General features: G+C 46.8%; 1 protein-coding gene across 4 annotated transcripts in view; it reads right to left on the bottom strand.

The window, feature by feature from the left end:
• MYH10 (myosin heavy chain 10) overlaps positions 1-24334 on the bottom strand; it is a 90773-nt gene that overhangs the window by 18832 nt on the left and 47607 nt on the right. For 2 of the 4 annotated variants that reach the window (XM_077188324.1, XM_077188325.1), the window contains 18 exons: positions 21929-22021; positions 19328-19391; positions 17282-17380; positions 15887-16030; positions 15480-15575; positions 11424-11542; positions 10539-10691; positions 9964-10137; positions 8517-8690; positions 7657-7771; positions 6557-6619; positions 4058-4251; positions 3133-3254; positions 2687-2756; positions 2429-2589; positions 1771-1879; positions 1554-1685; positions 670-876 (listed from right to left, as the gene is read on the bottom strand). In XM_077188324.1, coding sequence (XP_077044439.1) covers positions 670-876; positions 1554-1685; positions 1771-1879; positions 2429-2589; positions 2687-2756; positions 3133-3254; positions 4058-4251; positions 6557-6619; positions 7657-7771; positions 8517-8690; positions 9964-10137; positions 10539-10691; positions 11424-11542; positions 15480-15575; positions 15887-16030; positions 17282-17380; positions 19328-19391; positions 21929-22021 — 2289 coding nt within the window. The remainder of the gene's footprint in view (positions 1-669; positions 877-1553; positions 1686-1770; positions 1880-2428; positions 2590-2686; positions 2757-3132; positions 3255-4057; positions 4252-6556; positions 6620-7656; positions 7772-8516; positions 8691-9963; positions 10138-10538; positions 10692-11423; positions 11543-15479; positions 15576-15886; positions 16031-17281; positions 17381-19327; positions 19392-21928; positions 22022-24334) is intronic. The other 2 variants (XM_054645090.2, XM_077188326.1) reach the window with 1 other exon arrangement.

Genomic DNA, 24334 nt, shown 5'->3' with positions numbered 1-24334 from the left:
CCAACTATAAAATAAAAAATCTGTAATTAATGACAGCCAATCAGACCAGGCTGATTGGTCAGAGGCTTCCCAGCACACTGCACCTGAATGGGGCTCCTGGTGGAAAACCACCAGGATCTGAGAAGAGATTCCACAGGAAACAACCCTCCTTATTTCAGTATCACAGCTGAGCCAGTCCACTTATTGACACAAAGAGCTAAAAAGCAATAATGCCCTGTGCTCCTGAGGGTTTAAACATGATTCATTTAAATATGATTAATACACATTTTTAAATTGCATCAAAAGCTGTGAGAAGTGGAGTTTATTCCCTCTTCAACTACTTTTAATATTTTTAAAGGCAGGTAAGTTCTCAGCTACTCCCTTTTTCAGGGCCACCATCATTTAAAAGAAAGCATCTAAATAATCTGATTTTCAAAAGCACCTCAATCAAGTAAGCTGGAGGAAATGACATTGTCTTAGTGAAGTCAAAGGAGTCATTTCCTTCATGATGTTCCCTGGATTTCAGTCCAAAAGGAACATTTCTCTCACAAGTGACACCATGAGAAGAGAAGAGAGAAGAGAGAAGAGAAATCATTTTATTCCACTCAGGAGCCAAATTCCTCTGTCCTGCAGAGAAGCTGAGGGAGCTTCCCCATCCCACTTCCCACCTCCAGTCACTGAGAGCCATACCTGGATATGGCCCTGCATCTTCTTCTTCTCATTCTGCAATATTTGGTTTCTTTCCTCCTCCTCCTCAACCCTGGACTCCAGATCATGGAGAATTTCTTCCAACTCTTGCTTTTTGGCAGCCAGGCGAGCCCTCATCTCCTCAGCCTCTGCAAAGAGCTCTGTCTCAGCCTGGAGCTGCTCTGCAAGGATGTTCTTCTCCTCCAGCACCTGCAAATACAAAAGGCAGTGAAGCTTTAAAAACGACACTTCAGAGACTCTGGTCAGAGATTACTTCAAGGCCATGCTGTGCTCCAGTTCCTGCCTCCCCTGTCCACATCCCAAACCCAGAGGCTTTAGGAGCAGCCCAGAGGACCCCAGCTCAGAATCCAGCAGCATTTCCTGCAGAGTGGCAGGGCAGTGCCATGGGCTGATCCTGGCACTTCTGGCCAGTCCCAGGCCCCAGCCCTGAGGATGCCACTTGTCACTGGAATGGAGGCACTGCCTGCCAGCCCTGGGGTGCCCCCACCCACTGAGGTGCATCCATCAGCTCCTTGTCTCTCCAGGTGACACTGGAACTGCTCCTCCTTTATTCACCAAATTTCTGCCAGCACAGAAAAACACCAAAGATCTGCAGAGCTGCCCCAAGTGTTTGCCCACAGCCTGCCCAGCCCAGGCACAGAATGACTCTGCCACTGAATTTCTCCTGTAAACCAGGGAAGGCCACAAAATCAGGTTTTGTTTTGGTAAGATGTTTCTGCATCCCTATTCCACATTCCAGGGCTGCATCTTCCCATTCCACACTCCAGCAGAGTGGGAATCAGCTCACCTGACCCTCTTAGGCTCCCCCACATGGGACACAGCACAATCCCTGTCCTGCATACCAAAAGCTGATCTTGGACACAAACCTGTTGATGTTTCCTTTCCATTTCCTCGAGCTCTGCCTCCACTTTTGTCTGTTTTTCTTTCACCTTCATCAGCTCCTCGTCCTTGGCTTGAAGCTCTTCTTCCTGACGAGTGACCTGCAGAAGAGGCTTCACCTGCACAGGGGGGAAATGAAGATGTGAGAGCCTGCACTCAGCTATTTACAGGTGAATCAAACAGAAAGGACAGAACAGAAGGAACCTTGGTGAAGACTCTCCACCACTGCCAGTGCCTCAGCTTCAGATATGCAGCACAATTCCTCTGCAGGATTTTCAATGCACTCAGCTGCTGCTGCTTCTTTGCAAAGGCCCTGAATACAGCAAAAAGTTAAAAAAATAAATGTGTTAAATACAGCTGACCATCATTTAATTTTCAGGTCACCCAACCCTACAACACTTACAGACCATAAATAGGCTTATTTATAAGTTTCAGTAACTACACTGAATTTATGAGTTCTTGCTCCTATAGAGTCAGAGCAAGAGCTGCATTCACCATTTCCAATAATTAAAAATGCTGTTTGCTCTTACTCTCAACTTTTTTCTTAAAAGGACAAAATCAGGATGGATTAGCTACTTTAATTTTTCAAAAGCAGCTTTCCAACAAACTTCCAGGAACCTCCAGTGGGACAGGAGGAGAGAAAATGAATTTGCAGCCACTGTAAAGGGCTGTGTGTGCCACAAAGGGAAGAGCAGAGAAAGGAGATATTGTTAAGGAATGAAGGTGCAAATTCTCCCCAGGCAAAAATCCTCTTAATACCCAGGATACAATTACAGTTCCTCAGGCAACACACTCAGAAAATCTCTCCTGAAATTCAAGTTGTAATGCACAGCTCCCCATCAGAGGGGCAGAGTACACTCACTTCCTGGCCAGGTATCCCCTGCACACTGCCTGGAAGAAGATGATGATGTCTGTGATCTTCAGGTCCCTCTCTTCCTCCAGGTGTGCCAGGACTCCAGCTCGGAAGAAGATCTTGCTCTGTCCAATTCTGTACAAGTTGGGGTCCAGCTCCAAGGCTCTGATCTGAACAGACAGGCAAGGGTGCTGTTGTTACACCAAGAAAAGGACAATTATGGGGAATTTTCCAATGTTTAGACAATATTTAGCAATGAACACTTACCATACGCTCACAGGCTTGCTTACCATCCATGAAACCTTTGGGAATTGCATTGGGAGTGAGGATCTCATACCTGGAAGGCAAATGAAAAAACACCTTTACACTCAGCAATGAACAGTGTGATTTAGAGTATAAATTAAGTGATTTATAGTATAAACTTAGTGATTTATAGCATAAACTACAGTGACCAAGTGCACAGTTAGGGAATTCCTCCAGGAAGCTTTTCCAGCAGCCAATTTTGGATTGTTTCCCTTCCCTACTGCCTTCAGAATAAACTGCAGTAGGTAAACACTTGAAATTCAAGGCCTCACAACCAGGTTTTGATTCCCAGGTTTTGATTCCCTTTGAGCTGTGCTGGGAGAGAAGGGAGGAATGTGGGGTCTCTAATTATTTAATAAGGAACTCAAAAGGCTCCTAAGAACAGAAAAGGCTGCTGCTGCTGCTGTTACCTCTGCCTGAATTCCTGGAACACGATCCTGTTAGGGAATCCCTGCCGACAAATCCTTATTCCTTCCAAAACCCCATTGCAGCGGAGCTGATCTAGAACCAGGTGTGGGTCCAGTTTTCCAGCCTGGAGAAAACAAAACACGGATTATTTTAACTGGTCTAAGTGGCAAACTGTACTTTCAGTTTTCCAGCCTGGACAAAATAAAACACAGATTCTTTTAATTGGTATTAAATTAATTATTAAATTAGTTATAAAATTAATTTATATTATTAAATTATAAATGAAATAAATTATAAATTAAATAAATTAAATTAAATCAATTCAACAAATTATAAATTAAAATATATTATTAAATTAATTGTTACAGTGGCAAACTGTACATTCAGTTTTCTAGCCTGGACAAAATAAAACACAGATTCTTTTAATTGGCATTAAATTAATTACTAAATTAGTTATAAAATTAATTTATATTATTAAAGTATAAATGAAATAAATTAAATTATAAATTAAATAAATTAAATAAAGTAAAAAATTAAATTATATTATTAAATTAATTGTTACAGTGGCAAACTACTTTCCGTTTTCTAGCCTGGACAAAATAAAACACGGATTCTTTTACTTGGCATTAAATTAATTATTAAATTAGTTATAAAATTGATTTATATTATTAAATTATAAATTAAATAAATTATAAAGTAAAAAATTAAATTCTATTATTAAATTAATTATTACAGTGGCAAAGTGCACTTTCAGTTGCTGAGGCCAGAAGGCAGCTGGTGAGTCAGGGGACAGGCAGGGAGCTCTGAGCAGACATTGCCCGGTGTGTGTGACAGCCCTGAGTGGAGCGGGAAGGCCTGGGCAGGACTCAGGGCTCAGGGCAGGTGGGAACAGGAGAAGCAGGCAGCAGCAGTGGCCTGCAGCCCTACCCTCTTCTCGTGGTTGGGGATGATGCAGCGCACGAAGTTGGGGTTGGTGTTGCGCAGCGTGGCCATCAGCTTGGTCAGGGACTCCTTGTAGAGCTGGCCCACGGTGCGGAACATGCCCTTCTTGGTCTTGTAGGCTGAGCCAAAGGCCGTCTCCGTGATGCCCGTCACCTGGTCCAGCCCCACGATGCGATCCACTGCGGGGGACAAGAGGCAAGGGCTGAGCGGGGTGGCCCCGGTGGCCCTGGTGGCACGGGAGCAGCAGCAGAAGCCGGGGACAGCGCTGGCGGGCGAGGCAGCGCAGCGGGACCGCGACACAAGCTCGGGGACCAACAGCCACAGACTCATCCAGCACACGAGTGCAGCTTCAGGAGGTACAGGCTGGAACATCCAGCTCTTTGCCTGCAGTTCTACATGACCAGGAGAGCTGCTTTCTGTGGTTAAATCCCTCATAGAGAGGCAAATGCCAGCTCACGGGCAGCTCTCTATCCGAGTCCTTACACTGCACAGTGCTCATGGGTTCAACATTTGGAATTACACAGCTGTGCATGAAAAGTCACTTAGGACAATGAGATAGCTTAAACCTGAGTTTAGTTCATCTTTCAACAGAAATTTCCAGAAGAGTTGGAAATAGTGTTATTTCAGTGACAAGAGGGGAAAAAGTATCTGCCAGACTTGTGCTCAGCTGCTGTTTGGGAGAGTTCTTCCCATTTCTTAAATACACCTGCAAAGATCTCCCTGCCCAAAAGACAAGTTTCCAACCAGGAAAACTCCCCACCAAAGCACTTCCAAGCTGCCTTTACTAAAGCTTCACAATAGAGATTTGTATTTGATTTTTTGGAACATTTTGGGTAAGGATCTCGAGGGTTTGTTTTTCAGAAGCACAATTAGAAATGTGAGTGCCATTATTAAAACCTTGAAGGTGATTCCACGTGCATGTCAAGGGTTGTTAAACAGTTCACTAAAAGATACACAGGTGGTTTAACACCTCAGTAATTACAGTTGGTGCTTCTCAGGACTGAGCAAATCCCAGCATTTGTGGGTTCTCCATGAAATCCAAGCTGGGCAGCCAGAAACAAGAATATATTTGTAGGCTACAGCTTCACTTTTGTCACATTATCTTCAAATTCATTCAAACCAAAGCAGAGGGAATTGTGCTTTGCTATCAGGATTATCTGACAAGTAAGGGACACTATTTAACTTCTTCCCAATATTCAACTGGTCAAAGGTCTATTTAAAAAAAAGGAAAATTAAAAGCAGAGAAATACAGGGCAGCAAATTTGAATAATCAGTTTTAAGTCTTGTCTGTAGAGCAGAGCCTGTATCCTCCACAGGTTTTGAACACAAGAATTAAACTTATTAAAGCTGGAGAAGTAAGTCACTGATAAGGTGTTTATAAGGTCAAATCCCAAATATTTGTTTTGAAGCAGAATTCAGTCCCAAATCAGACATGGGACAGAGACTACAGGAGTCAGTTTTATAGGGGATGAAATGATTGTCAATATTAGGAACCTGCAGCCACCAGGACCCACTAAAGACTGCAACCACTCAGCTTAATTTCACCTTGTACTTCCCACAATTTGGCACACAGATCTGATCCTGCCCAGTTTTGTGCTGCTCCCCTCTAGGAGGGTGATTTACATTTCAAACAGGATGACTGGAGTTAAATGTGAGCTCTGCCTATCGGTTAAAGCATGAACTGCATGACTGGGCCACCACCCCTGGCTGGAGCCCCTGGATCAAAGCTCTGCAGGAATTCCTTTAGGAACAGCCCTGGTTTCCTCAGGGATGGGATCTATCAGGAGTGGTGAGAGATAAACCCAAAATCTGAGGGCACAACCTTCACATCCATGTGTTTCTAAACTTGGGGAGAGGAATCCAAGAAGGATGAGGAAGTTGAACTGAATATCTAAACTGTCTTCAAAAACATTCCAAGTGCATTTATTGATTTCTCAATACCCCTAAAAACATCTGCAGCTTATATAAATATTACAATTAATAGGCTTTTAAATAAAAGGACAATTCCAACAAGGCTGGAAGAAGTTTATTCCACTTTCTACCCCCACTAAAACTGCAGCACTCATCCTGATACTTCAAAACATTCTTGAGCTCTCCTCCCAAAAGGACACAGCCACGTCCTAAAACATCCCAGAGTTTTGTCAATGTTGGACTGCAGAAAGAAGCTTGATAGTGTTCCAAAGCTTTTGCATTCTCTCAAATGCTTGCAGCTACCAGAATTGTCACTTTTAGAGGCAATTCTACATCTCCTCATGGAACCAGGAAGCAACAAACCTTTTCATCTGCAATGCAAAACTGGAGATGCTTTGTGTGTGTGCAGCAGCAGCTGGACAGGAATGCACTGGGGGCCCCAGGGGGGCTGGGGGGGTTTTACCTAAATTCAGCATGAAATGAGAAGTTCATGCAAGCCTACGAGCAAAAATGGTTCTCCTGGAGGTACAACAGCCCTGCCTTTAGTAGGCCTAGTGTTTTATATCCATTCACCTGGTGGCTCATGAAGACCAGAAATATTGTCATAGAAACAGGCTCTCTGAATATTCTGAATCTCTAAGGCAGAGAAACAGCAGAAACACAAAGACAGAAGAGCAGATACACAAGACACTTGAGTTAGTAAAAACAACAGGTTCATCAATTGCAAACACACTTCACTGTGCCACAACATATCCCATGCACATTTCAATGGTCTGTGGGAACAGGGTGTGAGGATTTGGACCAAAACACAATTGTGCTCTGTGTGTGTCCTCCAAGGGAAAGGGGCAGATCCCCAACCAAAAAAGTTCTTTACAGATTCATTAAAGCTGCTCTCTGTGGCTGCCCAAAGAGGGAAACTCAGCATTAACCTCCAGCACCACCTAAATCACAAGCTTCATTTCCTCCTCAAGCAGCAAACCGCAGGGTTTATACCCTGTGACATGTGAATACACACTAACCAGCAGACTGTGATGTTAAAAAGCAGAATAGAAAAGTCCCTGCTAAGTATTTATGTGGCTGTTTCTGCTTTTGGAGTCATTTGGTGCAAGTACTGATGAATACTTCCAGGTGATGGGCAGGTAACCTGGCTGAGCAGCAGTGTGCAGCTAAAACAGGATTTGATTTTAATCTCAGCCCTTCTACAGCTGCTATTGCAATGAATTTGAGGAGATGTGGGTTTCCAGAGTACCACCCACCACTGCACAGGAAATAACTGTGCTGGTGCTCACAGACACAGTGTTTACAATGCTTTACCAACAGCAAGAACCAGCCCAGCTGTTCACACTCAGGGCTCCACTGCAGCAAGCCCCAACCAAGGGTTCTGGACAAGATTCCACATGAAATTGGACACAGAGAAACAAGTAATAAGTGAGTATCAGTTCCAGTAATGAACATGAGAAGCAGCTACTCAGAAATGGTAACATGTGCAAGGGACCAGAGGTGCAACTCATCTTCCTTGGTGGACTTTGGGCACTAAGTAAGAGAGAAAATGCTGTAGGGATTTACAATGGAGAAGTGGAGGGTGAGGAAGGAACAGGCATTAAAAAACCACCCCAAACAACTCATCCAGGCAAGGTGAAATCACCAACAATCTGTGCTCAGAGCTCTCTTACCATCCTTCCAAAGCTCAGCCACGAATTTGTCGGAGGACTGGTGCAGGAGCGTGGCCACGTTGTCGTTCAGGGGGTCCATGTTCTTCATCAGCCACTCATCTGCCTTGTAGTCCACCTGCAGGGCAGCCAAGGGCTCAGGCTCAGAGCAAAACCAGCTCCAGGTGTCCATTGCTCAGCATCAAACACCAGAGGTGCTTCCCTCTCACTGCCCAAGCTCAGGAGCACCAAGGCTGGCAAAGCCCTCCAGGCTCAGATCCAGCCCTGCCTGCTGCTCACATTTGCTGGCTGAGCCTCCTTAGGACAGCTCAAAGTTTGTCATGCTTTTGGAAGAGTAAATGGGGGTTTTCTTTAAAATTCAGCAATCTGACTGCTCTCTTACTGACAGCTGGGTGGGTGTTTATTTGCTGCCCAGTTTATTGCCAAAATAAGTTTCATTTATGAGGATGCAAAACCAGCTCTAGGATAGTCACCAATTACTTTATCTAAATTACTGGAGAGTAAATTAAGGATGTGCTGCAGCATGATTTTTTAAAATTTCTCTACAGTATTTACATTTAAACACTTGGTCCTATACAGAAAACAAAGTTCTTATCTTTAAAGGGCCAAATCTGTGGTTTCCAAATAAACCCCAGCTCAGCAGCTAAAAAATCATTGATACCAACCTGGGCTTCATCACAACCCAGGGAGCCCTAAAATTCCCTTATTCCCTACAGAGATTCCCTAAAATCTCTGTAGACCAGCATGGTTCTGCTCCAACCAAGGCAGAAGTCGTCTGTTTTTGCATCCAGGGTTGGGAAGGAAAGCAGAGAACTTTACCCAAACCAACCTTTCCAAACTAGAATTTAATGTTGAGCCCTTACCTTCCCTGCATAGTGAATAATGCAGAAGTCTGCTTTGTCCTTCAGTTGCCTTGGCTTTTGGAATTTGGAATGAGTTCCTTGCTCTTGGACCAATTTCTCCACAAATGTCTTGTCAGTAGCTTTAGGGAACCAGCATTCTTCATCCAGCAATGCCAACACACCAGGAGGATTTGCCTGAAAAGCAGTTTGAGAGTGTGCTCATGTTTTATATATGTATATATATAATTTTTTTTTTTTCAAAGTTTAATATTTCCAGTGCACCACTGAACATCACAGTAAGGGTAGTCCCAAATGTTCCAAGCCTAATTTCAGTAAAACAAGCTGTGGGGGAGTCCAGGTCAAGAAGGATGTCACAGCTGATTCAAACAAACTCATTCCAATACCCATGGGGACACCACTGAGCTGGTCCATGCTGACCAGAGCCTTGCTTTGTCAGGATTTATACTTAAAAGGTTCTGAGGGAATGCAAAGTTCACCCCTTTGGTGAGAGATGTTTCAATGTACCTGGCATCACACTTACAGAACAGCTGGGAGGGTACTGAGGTTTGATTTGAAGTTAATAAATAACTTGAGGTGTTTTAGGGTATTCACCTAAACATGTGCACACTGAGGGCAGCCACGCTTGTCCCCTGAGGCCTTTTGGAGGAGATTTTACCTTCCAAGGAGGCAGAACTTTCTCAGTTCCACACACCAAGTGCAGACCTTTGATAACTGAAACTAGATTTCTCTTTTCCCATAGGGAAACAGGAATGCAGCTTTTCTGCTGGTCAGGATGCACAGCAGCAGCACTGGGAGCTCCCCTGCACCCCAGGATACACAGAAATGGGCAGGAGAGTACCTGCACTGGCCCAGGTTTCATTTAAAAGGTTCTGACATGGACAGAACAAACTTTCTGGAGTCTCTGTTCTCCCCATCCGCTCCTGCTGCTCCTCAGCTTCCATGGATTGAGCAGCCAGAGGAGGATGTTAAAAACCACAGTGACTAAAACCACTTCTAAGATCCTGTTTTCCTATTTGCAAGGCAATTTTCTGAGGGGAAACTCTACTCTTCATGAAGTTTCAGGAATTTTGTTATTGATTTCCAATGAAGGAAATCTACCAGAAGTCTTGGGAAAACTTTCTACCCGAGTCCCAAAGCTCCTACACCACAATGGCACAGTTTAATGACACTGACAGAATTAATGACTTCATTAGTACCAGGGAAAAAGGTATAAAAATAGCAGCTTCATATCTTGAGCTCAGTGTTTTGCACTGACATAAGGGCAAAATCCCCTCTGGATAAATCCTTTTATTAACAATACACGGTATTTTAGATTTGAACTTCAGCATTCCTGTTAATTCCCTCTTAATGACAGCTCCACAAAGAAATGTCTCATTTGCAGGCAGCAAAAGACACAGTCAGCACTCCAAGCTCTTCTCCTCAGAGCATTATTCATGTGCAAACTTACAGGTCTTTCAATTAAGTCAATGCAAGGCTGCAGATCCAGGCCAAAATCGATGAAGTTCCACTCGATGCCCTCTCGCTGATATTCCTCTTGCTCCAGGATAAACATGGTGTGGTTGAACAACTGCTGCAGCTTCTCGTTGGTGTAGTTAATGCAGAGCTGCTCAAAGGAGTTCAGCTGCAAAACAACAGCAGTGTTCAAGAATGAGTCAGTGACAAGACACCACAGATCTGGGAGGCAAAAATTTGACTTTATAAGGAAATTCTCCAAAACTTCGCCGAGTTCGAACGTAACGCAAAGAAAACTGGAAAGCAATTCTACCAATCTCCAGGACATAAATTATAGTAGGAACAATTAAATTATAGTAGGAACAATTAAATTATAGTAAGAACAACTATCACACATAAAGAAGGATTAAATATTAAATTATGATTTTCTGGCACTGTAACTTTGGGCTGTCAAAGCCTTTGTACACCTAAACAAATCCCTCGTGTAACCTCAGACCAGCTGCCTCTGCAGCTGTCCTGACCCCACAGAAACAGGAAAAGGAAACCCTGAGCAGGGACATCTCCCTGTACCTCAAAGATCTCGAAGCCAGCAATGTCCAGGATGCCAATGAAGGAGGCTCCCTGGCGTTTGGTCCTGTCCAGGGCTTTGTTGATGCGGTGCACAAGCCAGCGGAACAGGCGCTCGTAGGTGGCCTTTGCCAAGGCTTCCACTGCAAAGTCCGCCTGCAAACCCAAACAGGAACATTTATTTACCCTGGAAAAGCCATCAAAAGGACACAGACGTGGATGTTATCACAAATAACTTGGTGAAGGAAGAAGCTGGATGGAGTTAATACCAGTGAGGAATGAAAACAAGCAGTAGGAACAGTTGGGAGTTTGATCAATGTTAAGAAAAATTTCTTTCTAAACTGTTCCATAAAAACAAAAGGTCTCCAAGTATTTGATAATGTCACAACATGAAAGGATGAAACCAGGAGAAAATCAAGGAAATGGAAAGGTTTCTTCTGTTCTACAAATGATTTTTACCATATAAGAACATTTCACAAAGACAGTAAAGCTTTAACAGAGCAGCAAATGCTGAAAGCCACTTGTCTTTGTTAGGAGCTAATGAGGACAAGGCAGCTTCCCTCAGCCTTTAAAGGTCTTTAAAGCACCTTTTAAAGCTCACCTGTTCTTTGGTTTGAGCTTTCTGGGCCTTTCAGAGCTCACCTGTTCTTTGGTCTGGGCTTTGTGGGCCTTTCAGAGCTCACCTGTTCTTTGGTCTGGGCTTTGTGGACCTTTCAGAGCTCACCTGTTCTTTGGTCTGGGCTTTGTGGACCTTTCAGAGCTCACGTGTTCTTTGGTCTGGGCTTTGTGGGCCTTTCAGAGCTCACCTGTTCTTTGGTCTGAGCTTTGTGGACCTTTCAGAGCTCACCTGTTCTTTGGTCTGGGCTTTGTGGACCTTTCAGAGCTCACCTGTTCTTTGGTCTGGGCTTTCTGCACGTAGTCCCGGCCCACCTTGATGCGGGGGGTGAGGATGGCGCGGGTGAACTCCATGACGTTCATTCCCAGCAGGTGGCAGAGCTTCTGTGCGACTGCGAGGGACACACGGACACGGGGACAGAGGGACACGGGGACAGAGGGACAAAGGGAGCACTGAGACACCAGGAGCTGCCATCTCAGGAGCAGCACAGGTGCCCAGGTCAATGCCCAGGGTCAGTGCCCAGGGTCAGTGCCCAGGTCAGTGCCAGTCTCGGGGGCTGTGTCCCCAAGGCTGGCAGAGCTCTCCACAGGGACACAGCTGGATGTGCCTGGGGAGCAGGGAAAGGCTGGAATTCATCAGGAGCCAGCTCAGTAACAGCTCATTTAGCTGCTCTGAAAGGGAACACATCCCTTTTCTGATGCCCAGGAAAAAAGGACAGCATGGGGACATCACACATCAAATCCACCATCCTAAAGGTGCCTGAAAACCCGGCTCAGGGCAGGCAGCTGTGCCAGCCCAAAGCAGGGCTGTGCCACCTTGCCAGGGAGCTGAGCACTCCCCAGGACAGGCTGGCACAGTGGGAGGGGTCCCTTCTGGAATGGGATAACCTTTAACCCAAACCAGCCTGGGATTCCAATACTTCACACAGAACAGCAGCACAGGCAGCAGTGCACTCCAACAGCAGGAGCCTCCTGGTGTCATTTCATTATTTAAATGTGCATTACCCACACCAGCCCTACAGGCTCCTGCTGCATCAGTCCCTCCCCTGAACACGAGGCCCAGGAGCTCGGGTGGCTGTGATTCCACACTTCTAAAAATGACAGTGACACTGAGGGTATTTTTAGATCCAGGGAAGTGTTGCCCTTTAGCAGGAAGCTCTCCACACCACCCAGTAAGAACTTGGCCCCTTATCTTTATCATCTGATAGCTTCTTTTACTGTCAAAATGAAAATAAAAAGCTGGATTTTTTCAAATAGCATTGGAAAACAGATGTTCATACTAATATAGGAGAGTTTCTGCTGCATTATTTTTTTCTTTAGTATTAAGAAAACTATTATTGCTCTTTAATGTTGAGATTCTCTGTCTGGCCATATGTTCACTGGAAGGGTTCATGACCTGACACACAAGCAGTGAGATCAGGGGAGTGTCACAAACTGAGCACTCCTTCACTTGAGCCACAAACAGGAGCATTTCTGGGCTCTGAGCAAACAAATCTGCACCAGCACATCAGATAAAACTCACAACCTCAGGGGCCAAGCAGGAAGTGCTCTCAGGATTGTTAAAATAAACAAATAAAACAAGGACTTGAAAATATTAAGTAGCATGGGGATGCTGTAAAGGATATTGCAGTGCAAGGAAGGAGGGTCCCAGAGCACCCCAAATACCACACTCAGCTCCTTGCATAACCCAGGGACATGGAGTTTATTGTCCCAGCCTTTCCAGTCAGTCATAAACTGTGCTTCAGGTGAGAATGATCCAAATAAACCACAGCAGGTGAGATCCCAGCCAATGATCCCAAAAAACCACAGCAAGTGAGATCCCAGCCACTGATCCCGATAAACCACAGCAGGGGTGATCCCAGCCAATGATCCCAATAAACCACAGCAGGTGAGAATGATCCCAATAAACCACAGCAGGAGTGATCCCAGCCAATGATCCCAATAAACCACAGCAGGAGTGATCCCAGCCAATGATCCCAATAAACCACAGCAGGTGAGAATGATCCCGATAAACCACAGCAGGTGAGATCCCAGCCAATGATCCCAATAAACCACAGCAGGTGAGAATGATCCCAATAAACCACAGCAGGGGTGATCCCAGCCAATTATCCCAATAAACCACAGCAGGTGAGATCCCAGCCAATGATCCCAATAAACCACAGCAGGAGTGATCCCAGCCAATGATCCCAATAAACCACAGCAGGAGTGATCCCAGCCAATGATCCCAATAAACCACAGCAGGGATGATCCTAGCCAATGATCCCAATAAACCACAGCAGGAGTGATCCCAGCCAATGATCCCAATAAACCACAGCAGGGGTGATCCCAGCCAATGATCCCAATAAACCACAGCAGGTGAGATCCCAGCCAATGATCCCAATAAACCACAGCAGGATTGATCCCAGCCAATGATCCCAATAAACCACAGCAGGTGAGAACGATCCAAATAAACCACAGTAGGAGTGATCCCAGCCAATAATCCCAATTAACCACAGCAGGAGTGATTCCAGCCAATGATCCCAATAAACCACAGCAGGTGAGATCCCAGCCAATGATCCAGAGCAGGTAGTAGAAGAGACCTCAAGTATCACCAGTTCACCCCCTGCCACAGGCAGGGCACCTCCTTGTTTGTTTGTAACGAGAAAGGACAATTGAAAAGGTGGGACTGGAGAAAACCCTGATGTCCTGAGCCATGTTTTATTACTGCTGGGGTTTGGACAGAAAGTTCTGAATTAATTACAAAGCCAAGATACTGAGGAGCTCCTATCAGAGGTGAACATGAACTTTATGAGGTTGCTCTGAACTTCTGCCCTCCCAGCTGCAAGGTCCCTTCCCAGCCTGGTGAGCATGAATTGACTCTCCAAGCCCAGCTCCTCCATCCTCCTGAGCCACAAAGGCTCTGTGGCTGCTCTGACAGCTGTACTTGAGCCCAGGATTTGTTTATCTACATTCACCATCTCCAGGGGAGAATTTGGTTCCCAGGTTCTTTGAATGGGTTCCCATCTCAGTGCCCACACAAACTCCTCCCACCCACACAGGCAGTGCCTGGCTGTGTCACACCCAGGCTCTGAGCAAGGGGAGTCCCTGTAGGGACACTCTGATTTCTGCAGAGGATGCAGGGTAACCCTCACAATGGGATGTGACAAGAAAAGAGAGATCAGTTACCCTCAATTCCTCCAGCAAGATGCAATAACTTAGACCATATACCAAATTCTTAAATATAAGAGAGCAGAATATGCTTTGTGATCTGAGCTTTTCATCCTTTTGGCTTTAGAGGTCAGAATTTTGGATCCAGTACTATAAATACCTAGGAGTATCAATGTATTTATAGCCAGTGTTGTAATTCAGAATTGATGTCTAAAAACCAATGGTAATGCAACTACAGACAGCCAAGAAGCATCTGTCTTTCCACCCTACACCTTCCACAAGGCCCATGACCTGGGTGGGTTCTCTAAACCAGGAAAAGCCCAAAAAATTAACCCCACACCCATCTTTTCTCCCCATTGCAACACAAAGTGCCAAAAGCCAGGGCAGTAACTACTGACCTCTAACCTGGGCAGCACCACTGCCCTCAGAAAGGACAATTTTGGGCTTTGCAAGTGAGCCAGGAGCTCAGGAATTTGGGGCAGTTACAGAATGAGACCAGACAAGAAGCTGAGCTCAGCAGCTCCTGGGAATGGGGGTTCCCCTGCCCCTCCAGTGATGCCAGCTCTCCAAAATGCCTCTCTTGAGAACATTTCAAAGGCTGGCACTGCAGCCTGCAATAAAAACCTCAAATGTGCCTCTCAGCAGCTTGTTGGGTTTTTTTGGGGGTGGGGGAAGAAATGTATCCTTCCCAAAGCTGATTGCATTGCAGGCACTGATAAATTCAGTGTCAGCCACACTGCCAGGACACTCCAGAAGTGAGCCTGCTCTAAATGCAGCATTCCTGTCCTCAGCCACTGCACCAGGGAAGTTGTGCTTGGCTCCAGGGCTCTTATCATTGGCAACAAAACTGCTCTCAGCAACCAAAGCAAACAAACTGATTTAAGCATGAACTTCTTGCTAGGGCTTAAATCTTTGGAGAGAGCAATAAACAAGATTACAACCAAAATACTTGTTCCAAGCTTAGCAGCAATGCAAACAGCATCAATTCCCCTGATGGACATTTGCATTTGTCTGCAGCAGGAGATGGAAAGGGAGAGGTTTAGGAATTGTTTGTTGGTGCCATCAGCCCAGGCCCCTCCCAAGGATGCTCAGCACTGCTCTGTGCTTGCCAAGATTGCCCTGGACAGGGCAGGCAGAGAGCTCAGCACAAGCCCAAGGACACCCCCAGACATGGGAACTCACCAGTGTTCTCTGGCATGGAGGCCTGGTCTGTGTTCCTCTCCTTCTTGAAGGAAATGTTTCCAAACTGCAGCACTGAGGACACCACTTTCAGCATGGCTGTGATAACAAGAGACATTGCATCAGTTCCATGGCACAGGGCTCAGCTGAACACACTTTCCTCCTGTTTCTTGTGTCACTCTCCTTCCAGATTGCAAGGAGAAAGAAGTTCAGGGAGGAAATAGAGTTTGTACTGTGCTTTTTGGGCAAATGGCTTGAATTCAACTCCAGTTGGAGTCAAGCAAACATTTTCTTCAGGCTGTCAGAGACACTGAAGCAACATTAAACTTGGTGACACTAAATTAGCAGAGTGTGTGTGTGAGAGAGAGAGGGAAAAGGACCCTGGAAATTCCAGAGGCTCCATAACTTACACAGGATCTCATCGTGTGAGAAGCCCATGATATGCATGGCTTCCATTGTCTCCTGGAAGTTGTCCTTGTCTTGTTGCCCAGGGATGGGGATGTAGCCATTAGATAAAAATCTGTAATTGTTAAATCCCTCGAGCAGCAGGTCAGCTGTGTTGGGGGAAGAGGAGGAGACAGAAAAATAAGCTCAGCAATGCTGTTCACACCCACCCGTGCTCTGTTCTCACTCAATTCCCCAGCTCTGCTTTAGGAAACCAGTCCCTCAGAAATGGCTACAAGCCAGGAGAGCAGCTTCTGAAACCCTAAAAATACCCTAAAAATACAAGTCCACCTCCCAAGCTGAGGCCAGACTGAGACTCTCCCTGCAGCAACCTCCACAAGCTCTCCAATGCATTACACCAGCCCCAGAACATTAACCAGATCCATCTCAAATCCTCATCTGGAATATCCTGAAAGGAAACCTCTACTGAAAGCTACCAGACCCAGGCAGAAATGGAGCTGGGGATTGATGATCCCATCAAGGATGTGAGCACCACCTTATCTCCTACAGGAGGAGTGGACCAGTTCTCTGAAGTCTGTATCTTTATGAGCTCCAGTTATCACAGCCCACCAGGAATTCCCAAGGAGGGAAAAAATCCCCAAACAGAGCTGAGATAACCACCCCAGCACTGCCATGGCTTGAAGACAGCCCAGGGTTTCACTGGGTTTGGGTTAAATTTCTCTGCAGGCTGGAGGAGATGGGACTGCTTGTTTCCATCTGGGAACTCTGCACTCCAGTCCAGGGATTCCCAAACTGGGCTTTGGCAGGGAGGAGTCACTGCCTTGGGATGGCAGAGTGGCTCCCCAGCACGTCTGATAAAACCCAGTGTCACAGACATATTTTCTGAAACATCCTTTCATTAGGATCTTTTCTCCTGAGAAGCTGGGAAGCTTCAGCTTCTCCATCTTTTGCTGCTTTGGAATGTGATTTGGAGAATTGCTCACCCAGCATGTGAATTGTTTTTACTTGATGACCAATGACAGCCACCTGTGCTGAGGCTGTGAGCAGTCACAAGAATTTATTATCATTCTTTTCCTTTCTTTTCCTTTCAAGCCTTCTGATGAAATCTTTTCTTCTATTCTTTTAGTACACTTTTAATATATCATTTTCTTTTAATATAATATATATCATAAAATAATAAATCAGCCTTCTGAAACATGGAGTCAGGATTCTCATCTCTTCCCTCATCCTGGGACCCCTGTGAACACCAGCACACCCCAGCAGTGACTGCAGGGCAAAGCTACCCAGCCTCTCCCCTAAAGCTCACCACTCACAACCACAGAACCACTCAAACCCACCCTGTACCCCTGAAACAACCAATGCAGCACCCAGTGGGTGTCAGATGGACATTCCCAGCTTACATTTGAGGTGTTCTCCTGCTCCAGCCAGGAGCTGGTAGAAGATGTGGAACGTGCGCTCGTCCTTGGCCTGACGCACGGCTCGAGACTTCTCCAGCAGGTCTGGGGTCACCTGGAGTCAAGGGCCACCTGCAATCCCTGCTTCAAAACCTACTGAGAACCCCAAAGCAGGCCAGGGAACCAGCCTGAGACCAAAGAGAATTACAGGAGCGATGCCCAGAGCAGCGGGGGCTGCCCCTGGATCCCTGGCAGTGCCCAGGGACAGGCTGGACACTGGGGCTGGGAGCACCTGGGACAGTGAGAGGTGTCCCTATAGCAGTGAGAGGTGTCCCTGGGACAGTGAGAGGTGTCCCTATAGCAGTGAGAGGTGTCCCTGGGACAGGGGGAGGTGTCCCTGGGGCAGTGAGAGGTGACCCTATAGCAGTGAGAGGTGTCCCTGGGGCAGGAGGAGGTGACCCTGGGGCAGTGGAAGTATCCCTGGGACAGGGGGAGGTGTCCCTGAGGCAGTGGGAGGTGTCCCTGGTTCAGTGGGAGGTGTCCCTGCCATGGCAGGATGGGCACTGAGGTCCCTTCCACCCCAAACCAGGCTGGCATTCTGTGACTGGACCAGGTCCAACATGGACTTTAGTGACTGAGTAAGAGATTTCCAGCTGGTAGAAACCCACTGTTCATCCCAGCCAACTCCTGACATTTCTACACCCCCATCCCTGCTTCCCCTGCTCCTTGCAACCACCACTGTCTGCCATGGCCCAGCTGCACTTTTGGTGAGGGGGAGCTCCCTCCTTCTCCATCATCACTTCCATTGAGGTCCTAGCTGAACTCCTAATCCCAAAAAGCAGCAGCTGCTGAACTCACAAGTCCTTTACTATCCCAAGTGCATTTGCCATTCCCTTCAAGCATTGCCTTTTTCCATAACAATCCACACTGCCTTTCAACAGCTCCCAGATTCAATTCCTGCAGCAGGTAGTGCCTGATTAGCTGCCATGAGCTGTAATCTTATTTCATTTTTTTATTTCTTGATATCCCGTATTGTAAAGCAAATGTAGGACAGGGATTTGAAATGGCAAGGATGGGTTCCTGTGATGAAGAAGAAATTCCCCAAGAGTTAAATCCTCCTGTTTTCACAAAGCTCTGGGCAAAACAATTCATCTGGACTTTCCTAAAGGCTGCCTTCATTCCTGTGCTGTGGTGAATGAAAAAAACCCACTTATCATTGCAGCATATTTTGAATAACTATAGATCTTTCCCAGCCTTATTGGGAAATCACATTTTCTGACAATTCCAAACACTTAAATGTTCAGATCAAGCAGTTTCAAAACACAGGAACCAAATGGAAACTTAACTACAGCATTGTTTATGATCAATATTCACTTAATGTTGTTTAGCAAGACTCCCAGCTCCATCCTTTTATGACCACTCCACTGCTATTCTCCCAGAAAACTCAAAATTACACAATGCATTTTTAACACAGAGAAAACAACTGCAGGGAAGGGCTTTCAGTGCCAGTGTTTTGACTTGGTTTTCCACTCATAAACAAGAACAACTCTTAGAGCTAAAACTGAACTCGCTTTGGTATTAATTACAATTAATCAAGCATAGTAGGAGTCCTTGTGTCACTGAACCTTCATGGCAGCCAGAAGAGCTGGGCTCTGTCCTGGATCAGGAGCTGCTCTCCAGGCAGGGGCTGCTCCTGGCACCACACAGAGGCTCAGCTCCCCCTCAGGAAGGCACTGGGGATTTTCAGAAATGTTCCCAGCACAAGCACATTTCACATGGTTTCCCTTTCTAACACAGCCTGGCTTGAAGGCCAGCCTGAAAACCCTGCAGGTTCCAGGGGGTGGGATTTGGGAGTTTAGGATTTCTGAGCACACAGAAGCTGCTGAATCTGTGATATTTGAGCAGTTATTTTGAAACAAAGGGAGAGATGGATGCTGTCAAAGGAATGTCCAAGTGTGGCAACCTCTCACTGCATTCCAATGAATTCTAGGGTTAAAAGCAAAACAAAGCAGGGCAGCTGCATTTTGCAAGATGTGGCAGGAAAAAGGATACAGGTCTCAATGTTGGCCCCAACAATGTAACCAGTGACATCAAAGTTAATCCTGATGAATTTGCCCTGCAAAGGAAAGAAGACTTTTTCATAATTACTTTTTTTTTAAATGAAGACAATGCTGTCCATACCAGAGATAACCCAAATGCACTCGTGGCTCAAGGATTTCCCAGGTTCAGAGGGAACCTTTCCCCTTCCATGGGCTCACTCCAAGGGAGCACACAAACACACTCCAGGGATGGGGGAGCTCCTAGGGCAGATTTATCTGTAGTATTATTTATTTGTAGTATTATTTATTTGTATTTATTTGTGATCCAAACCCCTCTGAAGGTGAGGCTCCATTTTCCCTGAGCACACACCCTGAGGTGGGGGGCAATGATGGGATTCCTTCCAGGTGTGCACATTTCTGGGGCATTTTCTGGTGCCTGAAGGGGCCCCAGCTCCTCAACCTCCGGTGCTGCCTGGCCCAAAGGATTTCTCCCTCCTTTCCCAAAAGGCCTCCACGGCCCCTCTAAGGGCTCAATTCTGTTGACACCACCACAGCACTGAGGCCAGGGCTTTGGAAAAGCCATATCAGAGGGAAGCATTCAGTGCTGCCACATCCATCCAGCAAGGCCAATACAAACCAGAGATGGATCCCCTGGAACACAAGAGAACTACCTTTGGGAGAAGAAAAAAGGGGGGAAGATAAAATCCATTGGCCACTGGGCTTCTCTGAGTCCTGCCTGGGTTACCAGGAGCAGGGCAAGGCTGAAGCACCTCTCACTCCATGGCAGGACAGAGATTTTTAAATCAGGTTGGAAAATGGCTGTTAAAGATGATTTTTTTCTGCATGAGATGAGACCATCTGCAATGAATTATCCTGGTTCCTTTATGAAAACAGAGCTGGAGCCATCAGAGTGATTATGTTCATGATGGAAATGCAGAGCTCAAAATAACACAAACCAGATGCTAACATCTTTTAGGAGAAGAAGTATTCTCATTAAATTAGTACAGCCTCTGATGGATTCAAGATAGGTAACAAAGTGGAATCACTGCGCAGTGAAACCTGTTGATGTTATAAATCCTGTACCCAGCTTCTATAAGCATCAGGAAACATTATAAATAACAGGGCTGGAAAATTACAAAAGCTGAATTTCCACAGAACTGTGCTCTCCCTTCTCAGCTGAAGGGGCTGATGGATTTAGTCATACAGTTTTCCAGAGTTCTTATCATGGAGTTGAGTTCATGCATTATAAATCCAAGCAACTGTTGAAATGTCAAAGGCAGACAAGAAATCTTTCATTTGTTCTGTAAATTGTAGTGCTGTTCTTGCAAGCAAAATGATTTAATACCTCCTGAGCACTTTTGAAGTTGTACTAAAAACATCTTCCCCCTGAAATAAGAGATGGCTTTTTTGGTTTTTTTTTTCCTTCAAAGGAGAGGAAGTTCTAAGAAGTGGTAAAAAGCTATTTATTCATCCTGAGTTCCACCACAATTTTTAAAACAATGGAACCCATCAGAAGTGGTTATCAGCCACCAAAACACTGTGAACAGCAGGCAGGGACCCAACAAAAACAAGGAGCAGCTACAGCAGTGCCTGCCACCTGGGCTAGGTCACACAGCGGCCTTTTGACCTTCCTGCAGTACATCAGGACGTTGAGATGGGGTTTTATGTGTGCTTTTGCAGAAACTCAGGATGTTCTCTCCAAGCCAAGCACTGGATAAAGTCACAGCTCTGCACAGGAAGGCTGCAGGCCTTGCCAGTCCCATGGGGTGCCCAGGCCTTGGCACCTGCCAGCAAGCCAGCAGCATCTGTGCACACAGGCCCAGCCCAGCTCTGTTTGATAGACTGTGAGCTGCTGTCAGCCCAGGGGTGGCTGGAGTCAGAATGAAATCACTGTGCCAAGAGCCAGTGAGGAGGTGCCTTCAGTGAGCCCAAAAAGCAGAAGGCATTGTAGGAGAACCTGGACTCATGGAGGAAGGGGAGAGAGAAATCTCCTGATACAACCAGAGAACACCTGGCACAGGGGATTCCTGCAGCAGCAGCAGCAGCAGCAGGGATCAGGGCAAAGGCTCTGCAAGGATCAGGGCACAGCTCTGAGATCAGGGCAGAGCTCTGGGATCAGGGCACAGCTCTGGGATCGGGGTAAAGGCTCTGGGATCGGGGCACAGCTCTGGGATCAGGGTACAGGCTCTGGGATCAGGGCACAGCCCTGGGATCAGGGCAGAGCTCTGGGATCGGGGTAAAGGCTCTGGGATCGGGGCACAGCTCTGGGATCAGGGTACAGGCTCTGGGATCAGGGCAAAGGCTCTGGGATCAGGGCACAGCTCTGGGATCAGGGCACAGGCTCTGGGATCAGGGCACAGGCTCTGGGATCAGGGCACAGGCTCTGCAGGGATCAGGGCACAGGCTCTGCAGGGATCAGGGCACAGGCTCTGCAGGGATCAGGGCACAGCTCTGGGATCAGGGCACAGGCTCTGGGATCAGGGCACAGGCTCTGCAGGGATCAGGGCACAGGCTCTGCAGGGATCAGGTGCCCAGGCTCTGGGGTCAGGAGGCTCTGCTGGGATCAGGAGGCTCTGCTGGGATCAGGAGGCTCTGCTGGGATCAGGGCACTCACAAAGCGGGAGGAGTTGTCGTTCTTCACGGTCTTGGCGTTGCCAAAGGACTCCAGGATGGGGTTGGCCTGCAGCAGCTGCCTCTCCAGCTCCCCCTGCAAACCACAGAGACACAAACACAACGCATTTATCCAGGGCCCAGGTGCTCTGCCTCTCCTGCAGTCACCTCCCCTGGTGTGGCAGTGCCACCACCTCCACAGGGGCATCCTCATCCTCCCCTCACTCCCAAACCTGCAGCTGCCTCCATCCAGGGGTGAACGTGGCTGGATTTTGGGTGGTGTTTGTTTATCAAAACACACACAGAGACACACACAGACAGAGCAGGGACCAGACAGGACGTGATGGATGTTGAAAGTCACTGAATATGGGAAAGAAAATTCACATTTAGGGCTAATGAAATCAGGCACAGACCTTTGAGTGCTTAACAGCTTTAAGGTTTTAGGTTTAAACTTCGTGCTGGCAATACAGCTATCTCAGAACACCTATTTCCAAACTCAGAAATACTTATTTTCAAACCTACTTTCAGGTGAGTGAAACTCCCCTTCAGTCAGCCAGACTGAAACTCATCTCATTGCATCACCTCTGACCTGGCCACACCAGAGCTGAGCAACACCAATTACAAACACTGCTTTCCAATTGCTCAATCCAGCCAGCATTGCTCAGGCTGCTTAATGCATTTGTTAAATGCTTCTGTCAGCTCTGGCCAATGAGTTTAGAATTTGAGGTACTTATCTCAAGGAAATTGCACAACAGCTTTTACAAGTTCTGTCCATGAGGAGGGCTGGTAACAAAAAAAGTCTGTGCTGCTTCCAAGAGCCCAGGAGGCACAAATGTACACAGGAAAATATATTGTCTTCTTGCTCTGAAGGATGGTGTGGGGGAAAAAAAAAAAATAAGTGAAGCTGTCTGGAATGTAGTCTCCAATCTGACATCTGTGTTCATGAACCTGCTTTTTCCAATTATTTATAGTCTTGGTGAATAAAGGCCCAGACCAAGCATCAAAGAACAGGAAGCATTAAGTCTCTTAAGGCTTCCACACAGGGTCAATTCTTAGACAGGAATTTTTAAAATTCACTACTTAACACCTAAAAGATTTGATTTGTATATTGAAATATATTTCAAGCTCTCCTGGAAATAAATGGCTGCACCTTCTTTTATGTGACCTCAAGTTATCTGCTCAGAAGTTGCTTACTTCCAAATGTGCTCCCTTTGGGATGACACATTCCCTAAATGCTGGGGTGGGTAAAGAAGGAATAAATACAGAGGGAATAAATGTGAGTCCCAGCCCAGAGCAGAGCCAGCAGTGCCATGGCAGGGCTGCCAAGGTGACAGCCTAAAAGCACTTTTAAACTGACAAAAAACTGCAACTGGAGAGAAACTGGATGCCTGTTACAGCCACTCTGTGCTGTTGTATTCTCCAAATTCCCAAGGAAAAGCCTCAGAGCCTGGAATGCTCCCACATGCCCTCCCCTCTCCCAGCTGCTGTGGGCACACCAAGATCCAGGGCACCATTCCCTCAGCACTGCTCCTCTCCTGGGACAAACCCCAGCGTGCCCAGCCAGGCAGGGAGTGTGGCACAGCTGGCATGTCCAAATTCTGCAAGCTTTTGGAAAAGAAATGCCCTGAGTGCCCGGTGGGTGCTGCATGGCATGGCTGTGTGCCACCAGCGCTGGGAGGGCACAGCAGGCTGGAACAAACCTGGGATAGACCTGGGACAAACCTGGGACAAACCTGGGATAAACCTGGGACAAACCTGGGACAAAGCAGCAGAGGATGTGGATAAACACATTTAGCCATTAAATAAATGCTCTGGCTGCTCCTTGCTGCCATCACCCTGAGGGGCTGAGGGTGAACACCACGGGAACCAGCAGAGCCCAGTGCTGCACACACAGGCCTGTCCCAGCCCTCACGGGGCAAAAGGCTCCTGATCTGGGGCTTTCCCCTCTCCAGGCACTGCTTTCAGCCAAAGCCAGCCCTCTCTGGGAGGGCTCAGGGTTTCACACAGACACTGAACTCCAGCCTGGCCTCGGGGCACAGCCCCTGCACAGCATCTCCCCAGAACTCCTTGGAAAAAGCAGAATGGGAGCTGTGGGAGAAGTGAGGGCATGCAATGGCTCATGCAGCACCACGGACACAAGGCCAGGGACTGTCTCAGCTCCAGAGAAAGCAGCAGCAGCCCAGGGTCTGGCTCTGGGGAGGCCTGGGGCAGGCAGGGAAGCTCCATGCTACTCACATACAGCAGGGATCCACTCTGCACTTCCAAGTGACATTGAAACACAGATGGTAATGATTCCATGCCTTATGCAGCATCAACAGCCTGGGATTAGCATTTTCCACAGCCACAGTTCAAATGTTCACCAACAAAAGTCTCATGTCCACCCTGGCACCCAGCTCCAAGCAAGAGGAGG

Source organism: Agelaius phoeniceus, chromosome 19 (genome assembly GCF_051311805.1).
Source record: "Agelaius phoeniceus isolate bAgePho1 chromosome 19, bAgePho1.hap1, whole genome shotgun sequence".
NCBI lineage: Eukaryota > Metazoa > Chordata > Aves > Passeriformes > Icteridae > Agelaius > Agelaius phoeniceus.
This window is presented reverse-complemented; position numbering and strand designations above follow the sequence as displayed.